The 10,697-nt window shown below is 52.4% G+C and overlaps 1 protein-coding gene and 1 long non-coding RNA gene across 2 annotated transcripts in view; one reads left to right on the forward strand and one right to left on the reverse strand.

The window, feature by feature from the left end:
* Positions 1–6,393: 6,393 nt before the first annotated feature.
* LOC113957323 lies at positions 6,394–10,697 on the reverse strand. Its single transcript, XR_003531126.1, has 3 exons — positions 10,647–10,697; positions 6,975–7,323; positions 6,394–6,569 (listed from the first exon to the last, which is right to left on the reverse strand). It is a non-coding gene; the product is annotated as an uncharacterized LOC113957323 (long non-coding RNA).
* PPP2R5D (protein phosphatase 2 regulatory subunit B'delta) overlaps positions 10,581–10,697 on the forward strand; it is a 27,951-nt gene continuing 27,834 nt past the window's right edge. The window contains exon 1 of the mRNA XM_027664686.1: positions 10,581–10,674. Coding sequence (XP_027520487.1) covers positions 10,648–10,674 — 27 coding nt within the window. The 5' untranslated portion in view covers positions 10,581–10,647. The remainder of the gene's footprint in view (positions 10,675–10,697) is intronic.

The following is a 10,697-nucleotide window of genomic DNA, read 5'->3' on the forward strand; positions in this document are numbered from 1 at the left end:
CGCCACGCCCCGCCGGCTGCCCCGCCAATCCCCGCCTCCGGCCGCGCCCCGCGCCACGCCCCGCCGGCGGCCCCGCCAATCCCCGCCTCCGGCGCGGGCTCGCCTGCCAGCACCTCGGAGCGAGCGCGGCGCCATCTCTACTGCGGGCAAAAGCGCCGGCCGCCATTTCGTTGTCGGCCGGGGCGGGGCCCCGCTGCCCCTGAGGCCGCTCGGGGCGGGGCGGCACTGCTCGCAACGGGAGCTTGCGTCTGCTGATGGAAGATCCCCGTACACTTGGTCCGCAGGGGCCTGGAGGGGCTGTGAGACCCTGCTCAGGGCTCGGAGTCAAGCGGCAGTACACACCTGGACACGGAGAAACGGCACGGCTGACACAAGGATGCCCGGAGAGGCAGAGCGAGCCGTAGCTCCCGTTGTTAGGGTCGGCAGTGGGAGCAGGAACGAAGCTCCGCGATGGCACAGATAATCATAACCTTGGTCCCTGAACTGTCAGAGATCATCGCCTTCCACTGTTTTGTCTTCTAAAACTTTCTGCGAAGCGGAAGGCAGCAGCATCAAACTTGCAGGTGTGATTTCCAACTCCCATTTGCTCTGTAGCTTTCGGAGCAGAAAGGTGTGGGTTATCATACCACATTGGAAAGCACGTCCTCATCTGCTTTATGCCTACAGAGGCATACAGGCAAGGCAAGGAACTTACAGAGCAACCCTACCAGTGTGGGTGTTGCAAAATATGGAATATGTAAAAATTTTATTAAGAAAGGATTTTCTTTGATGTTTGATATTTGTATACTTTCAAGTCTAATCAGCAAGAAAGGAGATTTAATCCATGAAAGAGAGAGGCAACTAACAAGCAAGCTCTAAGATGTTAGAAAAACAAATTAATTGCCTTATTAAAGTTGAGGGCTTGACATGCTTCAATGATCTCAGACCTAGGGGGAGGTTAACAAAGCTTTGGAAAAAGGATGCCCACCAGTAGTGGACACAGAATTTATAAGCCACAAAGACATCTGGTAGAACTCCCAAGATAAGGAAGAAACTAATAAAGCCAACTCATCAATTGTACTGAAATCAGCTCCAACTGGGTAAAAGGTAATTCCGTCAGGGGAGAGCGCAACCACTGACTTGGAGACCACTGACCTAAGAAACTCACCAACCCAAAAGAAGAGAAAGACTGAGCATGTGGACTAATCAGCATGAGAAGCAAGACAATCGTTACGAATAGAAGATTGAATATTAATTAATAAGAGAACTACGTAACTTGTAGCCAATGAACTCTTCCTTTCTTTGTCCAAATGTGTAAGTAGTAAAAAGTTTTCATAGTTGGTGTGCTTGATTTGAGGAATACCACTGAGCACCCAGGCTTGCACAACTCTGAAATAAATAATCGATATCTCTCTCAAGCGTGTAATTATGTGCTTGTTGCACACCAGGTAACAAATCCAATTTTCATGGACAGTGTGGGGATCCTGCATTTGTAGAATCACAGAATGGTTTGGGTTGCAAGGGACCTTAAAGATCGTTCAGTTCCAACTCTGCTGCCATGGGCAGGGACACCTTCCACTAGACCAGGTTACTCAAAGCCCCATCCAGTCTGGCCTTGAACACTTCCAGGAATGGGGCAACCACAGCTGCCCTGGGCAACCTGCCCTCTTTCGGTTTAAAGCCATTTACCCTTGTCCTAGCACTACTCACTCTTGTAAAAAATCACTCAAAACCAGTCGTGGCAAATGAAAATAAAACATCGCTTCCAGTATCAGCACTAGCTGGTGACTGAGCTATCTCTTTCTTTGGGGTTAGAAATAGGACAGCAGCGCTCTGCAGAAAACAGCCATGCTCATGTGTTCTGTGTCCCACTGCTGCTGCTGAGTTGGCCCCTTGGATACCTTCTGTATTCCTGTGAAGTGAAATAATGAAGCAGTTTTTGGAAAATGGCTCTTTGGACAAGTGATCTCACCTGTCTTGCATCCATTTTCCCTGACTTGTTGCTGAGTGATCCTGTACCTGATGAAACACTGAGATTCCAGAGAAACACTTGAATTAATTAATCCCAGGAGCAAAGAAAAGGCACTAAACCAAAAAAGAGGAGGCAATTGTTAAAATACCAGCCTCAGCTATCTCAATGGTTATGGATAGCTAGCAAAAAGTACTGCGTAATGAGCTGATATGTGCTTTGTCCTGTTTCTAGAAGCCTCTTCTAGAGATTTTCTCTTGACCAGATCACAGTTGCTAAAATTTTCAGCCAGGCTTTTGGAAGGACTGGTTGTACTGTTGCATGCTTTGAACAGCAAAGGAGAGTGTTCTTGTCCCTCTGATTTTCTTCTGTTTTCTGCGTCTCATTGGGAAGACCAAATTCTGCAACTGGGGATTTGTTAGGAGCTTTGCCTGGTGACAACATGTAATAAGTGGTGGTCTCTCCAAAAGCAGGCTCTGCAAAAGCTGTGTGGGGCTGCTTGGGAGTGTCAGTGTAGTCCTGTGAGGAAGCTGCTCCACAGGCTTTGATACAGGGGGATACTCAAGTACCATAAATCCTCTCAGATGCCTCCAAGTGAAGTTTATTACTGAGGACAACTAAGGCATGAGCCTTAATACCAGTTGGCTTTTTCTCTGTGCTAGAAAGTAGTCAATCAAGTATTTTCTTGTGGAGGCCTTAAGCTATTCTCAGCATATCTAAACATTTCCCTTCCTTAACTATGTAGGTGTATAAACAGGTGCTTGTTTGGGCTCTCCCATAATATCAAATTTATAAGATTCAGGAATCACCACTTTTTTTAATTCTTTTTTTTTTTTTTTTTTTAGTGTAGTGTCCTCTGTGCTGCTGGTATGTAATTTATAGGATGTTGAACTGTAGAATCATACAATCATTAGGGTTGGAAAAGACCCCCAAGATCATTGAGTCCAACTGTTAGCCTAGTGCTGCTATATTCACCACTAAACCCAAGTGCCACATTTAGACATTCTTTGAACACTCCAGGATGGTGACTCCACCACTTTTCCTGGGCAGCCTGTTCCAATGCCTGACCTCTCTTCCAGTGAAGAATTTTTCCTAATCTAAACCTCCTCTGGCACAATGGCACTTCAGGCTCTTTCCTCTTGTCCAATTGCTTGTTACCTGAGAGAAGAGACCAACCCTCACCTCTCTACGACCTCCTCTTAGATATCTGTAGAGAGCCTCCTTTTCTCCAGGCTAAACACCTCCAGCTCCTTCAGCCGCTTCTCATCAGACTTCTGCTTCATCCCTTCTCCTTCCTTGTTTATCCCTTCTGAAGGGTTTATAGACATTCATTGCAGCACTCCAGTTGTGTGAGTCATCCCACCAACATGATGAGGTTCTCCCATTTGGAATCAGTACTTGCCCTTCTTATCTACTGAAAGAGAAAAGTGGGCCTTTCTGTGAGTGGGCCTCAGAAATTAACCCACACACAGAAATCAATGTACAACATCCATTCTGAATTCCAAATTAACCCCAAATGCCATGGTTGCATTCTGGAGGACTTGAGAGATTGTTGAGGCAAGAGTCTGCTACAAACCTTACTTCTGCTGCTGTTATGGGCAAACCAGGGTGAAATTCTCCCATCTGTGGTCACCAAATATGGCATCTGAACAAGTGGGGGAACAAAAAAACAGCTGGGGGAATGTGCTGCCACAGGATTTCTTAGCAGCCAATAACTCCATATAGTTCTACAAAGTATGTATAGGAACAACAGGAAAATCCAGACAGAGTAAAGATTGGGAAAGAATTTGAGATTTCTTAGCTCAAGGCATGAACAAAGATTACAATAGAGCAGTAATAGAAACTATTACTGTGGGCAAGGAATGTGTGGAATGGTCTGAAAGAGGTCTGGAAACAGACCATGGGGCAAGGACGCAGCCTGCTGGACTGCACTGCTGTTACTGATCCTCAGTAACATTATCAAGAGAAGGAACAAGAGATGTTTTTGGCTGTGGTTGAGCTCAAACAAGCCTCCAAAAAGGACAGAATCCAGAGCAGGAGACACTGAAGGAAGCCTGAAAGGCCAGGAGAAAGTACTGGCTAGGAAACTACTGTGACAGAAGTCTCTGGAGAGCACAAGAACATTGAAAGCAGCAGAGAAGTCAAAAAAGGGGCAGAGCCACCTCCCTTGAGATGGTACTTGAAAGGGTGACAAAAGCCAAGGAGAGGTAAATCGAAGCAGAGCAGATACTGCAGCCTGCTGAGAAAGGCAGCCTCTGGAAGTGCAGAGAGGCCTGCTAGGAGGACAGCTTTCTGTTCCTCAATACCATGGGCTTCTTCATCTGCTTACCCAATTGTCCCCTTCTTAGACAATATAGAGGAGAGTTCAGATGGAGGGGTCTGTGGAGCCATCCTTCCATGCTGGAGGCATCCTTCCTGAAGGCAGGAGAATCCACACTACTGAGGGTAGAGCCAGCTTTGGAAGGGTCTGTCATGTAATGTTCCTAGTGGCTCAAGGAGTTGTCACTTGTTGGTGTTCCCAAGTCATCACAACCCTGTGTCTGCTACCTGCTGATTTTCCTAGTTGACAGTAAACAGAGCTGACTGAAGCCGGCAGAGCTGGACAGAGACTCAGTCTGTGGCTGTCCTCCAGTCTGCCATGCAGGGCCTGAGCCAAGCAAAGTTAGGGTGCTTCTACCACTCTCCTGATTCACCCTTCACTGTACCTAAGCCAGTTTCTGAAAGTCCAATATTGAAATGAGGTTTTTAGACTACAGCACTGTCAGTTAGAAGTAAAGCATCTGGGAAGCATTTCTACTCACCTGACTGCTTGGGTGATTCTTCACCAGTGTGTCTGAAGGTGGCCAAAAGGTGTCTCTCCACAGTTTTCTCCATGCTGACTGTCTTTCCTACCTGTGGAAGTGGTCAGTGATGAGCAGTCATGGGATAGAGGTATGTCATTCAAATCCTTTTGTGCTCATGTGAGTTTTCTGTGAAATTCCTCCAGATGCTGCAGGTCTGGTGGCTTATCTCCAGGATTTCAAGAGTCCATGCAGAATCACAGCATCCTGGAGTGGTTTGGGTTGGCAAGGACTTAAAGATCATCTAGTCTGACTGCTCTGCCATGGAACATCTTTCACTTGATCTGGTTGCTCTAAGCCTTGTCCAGACTGACTTGGAACACTTCCAATGATGGAGCACCCACAGTTTTTCTGGGCAACTTGCTCCGTGGATCACTACTCTTCATTAAGGACCTGAATGATGGGTCAGAGTGCACGCTCAGTGAGTTTGCAGATGATCAGAAACTGGGAGGAGCAACTGATAGACAAGAGGGTTGTGTTGCTATTCAGAGGTGACTGCCCAGGCTGGAGAAATGAGTCTCATGAAGTTAAACAAAGGGACATGCAAAGTCCTGCTCATGGGGAAGGTAAACCTCAGCCACCAGTACATGCTGGAGGTATGGCAGCTGGCCAGCCATGGCCTCAAAACTTTTTGGCCTTTATTGCCTTCAGGAATCACAGCTCCTTGAGGCCAGAAGGAGTGCCTGGGGTGAGGAAGAGTTCCACTCAGAAAAGAGACTGGTTTGAGGAACACTTAAGCAAATAGGACAGACACAAGTTCCTGGGAGCAGATGCAATGCCCCTGCAGTGCAGAAGAAGATGGCTCAAGTCCTTCCAAGACCACTGCCCATCACATGTGTAAATACAGCCATGGTGATGCAGAGAGGTTCTTGAGGACTGGTAAAAAGCCGGTGTTGCTGCCACCTTCAAGAAGGGCAAGCAGGAGAATACAGGCCAGCCATCCTCACCTTTATCCTTGAGAAGGTGAGCAAGTAATCCTGGAAACCATTCCAGACACAAGGAGGATAAGACAGCCACCAGGAGTAGTAGTTTGGCTTTATGAAGTGGAGATAATGCTGAAACAATCTGGTACAGTACATGCAGAAGTCTGACTGACCAACTGGAAGAAGGCCCTGAAGGCCTCCCGTTGAACACCAAGTTGGACATGAGGCATCAGTACACCCTTGGGATACCCAAGGCCACGAGCCTCCTGGCTACATTAGCGGGAGTGTTGTCAGTAGTTGGATGGAGGTGATCCTTCCCCTCTCCTCCCCCCTGGCAAGGTCACTCCCAGAGTGCCTTGTCCAGGTCTGGGCTGCCCAGCAAAGGAGAGATGTGGACGTACTGGAGCAAGTGCTGCAAAAGACTGCAAAGATGATGAAGGGACTGGAGAAACACTCCTGAGAGGCCTGGGGGTGGTTCTGCTTCTGGTAGGAACCTCCAGATTCCTGGGGCCTGGCAGCTCCTGCAGTCACAGAGAAGTTTTGAATGGAGAGATGTCCCCAGATGGGGAGGCTCCTTTGTGGGCTGGAGGGTGATGCCACCATGGATTTGGCGAGGTCTCTTGCAGGGGCTTTCTGTGGCAGGGTTGCCAGGACAACAGGAGCCAAGAGAAGGTTCAAGGCTTTTATTAGCAGCCCCCTGAAGTTGAGTGGGCCTCAAAACTGCAAAAGGGCTTTCTGGTAAAATCCCTTCCAAAACCAAAATGGTCGCTTGGCAGCCTAGGTGCCCAAAGGCAGGTGCTCTGGGAGTGGGAACCAAGAGACCCAGTGGATCTGGAGCAGCTCAGCAGCTGAGAGGTGCTGGTGGGGGAGGACACAGGGAGCAAGGTGGGCCCTGGGGGAAACCCATCATCTGGGAGACCCCTACACACTCCCACCCTAATGGCCCTGGCTCCTGGTGCCCCAGCTGCCCTCAATCTCCCCTAGCTCCTCTAATGCGCCCACAACTCCTGCAGTGCCCTCCAGCTCTCCCCAGACAACCTCCCAATGCCCTCTGACCCCCTCCCCATGGCCCTCAAAGCTCTCTATGGCCCTAGCTCCCCCTTGACGCTTCCTAGGTGCCCCCCAAAAGCCCATTCCCCTGACCTCCATCTTTTGCTCTCCCTCTCCCAATGCCCTCAATGCTCCCCAATGCCTCTCCAATGTCTCCCGCCCCAGCTGCTCCCAGCCCTCTTACCACTTGCCCCAGTCTGCGGCAAGGACTACCTTTGAGGGAAGACAGGAGACGTCTGGGTCTGGTGCAGGACGTGCCACACGTTGGTGGCATCACAACATATGTAGTCCTGGAGCAAGGTGCAGAGGATGACTTCAGCACTCCATGTGTTTTCCAGGAAGAGGTCACAGGGCTTCTCCTGCAGGATCACAGGACAGGCATAAGCATAGGATTGGCAGAAGGTCTGGCTCAGCACTGCCTCAGTGGGCAGCTTTGGATGTGCAGAGGTCCCAAGAGACTCTCCACTGACATCCTGCAGGACCACCCTTCTGGAAAAATCTGGAGATGGAGACCTTCATGTTGTCCTCACTGTCCAGGAGAATGTTTTTCAGGTTTAAGTCCCTGCAGAGGAGCGGCAGCATGTGCTGTGGGCAAGCAGGGGCAGATGGCAGGTGTGGGGCACGGAAGGTCAGGGGTCAAGGAAGGAGCTGTGGGTAGATGAGGGGCCAAGGGCTCCTCTAGGAGGAGAGCTTGGACTGGGAGACGTGGAGCAAGCAGAGGTGTGGAGGGAGAGTAAGGGTGCAGTGCGACAGTCAGTGATGTGGAGACAAAGAGAGCCTTCTAGGAAGCCCTTCAGTACCTGGGCTGGGGAACATGATCCGCCAAGCACCCGCTCCAGGATGCGCCCGGAAGGGGCCGGCTCCACGGGGAGGTAAAAGCCGGCTCCACGCTTTAGTTCAGCTAATGAGGCACTTGCGGCACAAGCCCCTCGGAACCCGTGGACGCAGGGGCTTGGCATGGGACAGCCCTGCCCTCCACTGGCTTTCCTTTGCCTTGCACCCCCTGCCCCTTTTTTCACCACTGTTTCCCTAACCCCTGGCAGCTCTCTACAAAGTGGGGCTGCCATCCACCCGGAGCTTCCAATAGCTCTCTGCCGCTCTGAATCCCTGCCCATTGCCTCCCAACCATTTGAACCCAAAAAAGCCCCCGCCCCACTGAGTCATCCAGTAGCACTGCTGCCCATGACGCTCCCCAAAGGGTGCTTCCACTTCCCTCCTTAGCCTCTGAAGCCCCAGGGACCCTTCAATGCCTCCCTTCCCCTGAAGCACTTCATGATGCTCAGGGGCCCTTCCCACTGTCCCCTGCCAATGCCACTTGTTCACCCTGCCTGCACCCGATGGGGCAGGAACTTCCTGAGGTCTTCTCCAGTGCCTTCTTTTTGGAGGCAACCTTGGTGGCCACCTTATGCCACAGTGGATGCTGCAGCCTGAAATACCTCCCAGTAGACACCATGAGCTAGCGGCAGCCCCAGTGGGAGGCCCATTTTCCCCAGCACAGTCTATGGGGAAGGAGGGGTGCCTCCATCATGCCTGTGGATGGTACAGCTTGGGGGATGGTCAAACAAGGCTGGGGGGACTCCAGCTGGAATCAGGCACCCTCAGACCTCTGTCTCCTCCCACCCTCGAGCAACCCTTGCCCTCCTCTGGCTGCTCCCTCTATTCCTGCTCAGGGTTTTGCCCCCTGAAGTATCTGGGATGGCCTAGAAGAGCCCTTGGAGCAGCAGCAGAGCCAAAGTCCCCAGTTGAGCATTACCCAGGCAGCAAGAGAGGACAGCAGCTGAGCACTCTCACAGAAGCAGATGCAAGCCCCCAGTGCACAAGCCCTCACACTGCCCACTCTGGGCTGAGGATCCCACACCCTGGAACCATCACAGTCCCTTGCCTTGTCGCTGACCTGCTGCCATGGAGATGGCAACTAGGAGGGAATTCCCAGTCTGGGTGTGGGGGGAGTGGTGCCAGCAGCCCCAGCTGGCAGGGGGGATGCAGAGCTTACTTATTGCAGTTTTGCTGCAGGGGCTGGACCCTGCAGGTGTCCTGGGCTGAGCCGGCAAAGGGCTTTCTGATAAAATCCCTTCCAAGAGCTCTTGGGTAAGCTTGGAAAACTACAGTTTTGCTCTTTGCAATGCTCCCTGGTCTGGCAACCACATCCTTCACGATCAAGAGAAGGATGGAAACTGAGACTGGCAGAGGGCAGGCCTCACTGCTCATGTGCTTGTGCAGGGGTCCTGCTGGAAAAGGCAGCTTCTGGGCAGCTGAGGCAGCAGAATGCTGGCAGGGTCAGGAAATTAGGCCCAAACACCAGCCACTTGCCACTGGGACAAAGTCAGGGGCCAAATACCAGTTTGGTGAAGCTGAGCTCCTTCAGGACCAAGGAAAGCCAATCCAGAATTCCATGTGACAGCTGATGAGAGGGAATGGTGATAGCCACGAACTCTTCAAGCAAGTGGCTTTTACCTGCTCACACTGGCACACTTTCCTGCTCGCAAGCACCCAGATAGATGTGCTGGTGCTCTGGCCAGGGCCATTTGAGCATGACACAGGAGGGGAACAACAACAAGAACCTTGCTCTGCTCCTGGGGAACCTGTTGAGTGCCAATGGCTGTCCAGTCAATGAAGATGATAAGCATGCTAATAATAAAATGATGGACTGATACTTTCACAACAGTCTTAGGGAATTTTTTTCCCCACCTGCCACGTCAAGTTTGTTCACCTGATGACTGAAAAGACTGTGCTCCTGCTGAAGCACCACTGACATCACCCAGTCCCCTGCTTCTCTCCCCACTATGTGCCACATTCCATGAGATCCTTACCACTGGCTTGGCTAAAGTGAATGGGAGCTCTTGCACCTCTTGCAACAGCAGCAGCCACTACCTTAAGGACAATAAGGACTGACCTTAGAAACTCTAGACATCATTAGCCCTAATGAGGTGGCCCTTTGCCAGCAGGTCCTGCTCAGTTCAGATCCATGAACTCAAGGACAGCTTGCTACCAGCTGGCTGCTTTTCCCCACCTTGAACATCACCTTGAGGGAAATGTGTGCAGGCTGCTGGAGGCCATCCTCCTACTGTAAGGATGCAGGACCACCTGCCAATGAGCTGTTCAAGGTGCCCCATGTGAGCAGGGAAGTGTCCTGGGACCCATGATGCAGGAACAGCCTTTTCCATTATCAGCAGGGGCAAAGCTCTGGCTGTGCTGTGCCTCGCAGTGCTTACACACACACATTTCCACCCATCCTTGGATCCACCCATGCATCCACCCGCTTCATTGACCCCATTATATCCCCCAGTAGCCTCCCCAAAGCTGCACCTCAGACTATCAACAAGCACCCACCCCGCAAAGGGGGATGCAGCCCCTGGAGCCAGCTCAGGCTATTGGGCTTCCTCTTCCCCGTGCTCTGCGGGGACCACCTGCATGCAGCGAGGATCTGGGAGCCCCGGGCGGCAGCTCGGCGTCACCCCGGGCGCCTACAGTGTCCCGTGGGGATCTGCTACTGCTCGCACGCCCCTGAAGTCGCTCCCACGGGTAGACCGCTAGGGGAGCCGAGCCGAGCCGAGCCCAGCCCAGCTCAGCTCAGCTCAGCTCAGCTCAGCTCAGCTCAGCTCAGCTCAGCTCAGCCCAGCCCAGCCCAGCCCGCCGCTGCCCCGGAAGAGCCGCTCGCGCCCGGCCCCGCCCCGCCCCGCCTCCGGGGGCGTGCCCGGCGCCCACACGCCTTGTGGCCAATGAGAAAATTCGGCCGCTCTGCGTCAGCGGCTCGCGGCGGCGGCGGAGGCTGTTGCTAGGCAGGCCGGCGCGGCTGGCCCAATGGGAGCGGGGCGCAGCGGCCGGGCCCGGGCACAGGCGGCGGCGGCGGCGGCGGGCGCGGAGCGGCTGGGGCGCAGCGCTCACCATGCCCTACAAGCTGAAGAAGGAGAAGGTGCGGCCCCGGAGCGGCGACGG

The sequence above is a fragment of the Corapipo altera genome, unplaced genomic scaffold (assembly GCF_003945725.1).
Source record: "Corapipo altera isolate COAL_440 unplaced genomic scaffold, ASM394572v1 76, whole genome shotgun sequence".
NCBI lineage: Eukaryota > Metazoa > Chordata > Aves > Passeriformes > Pipridae > Corapipo > Corapipo altera.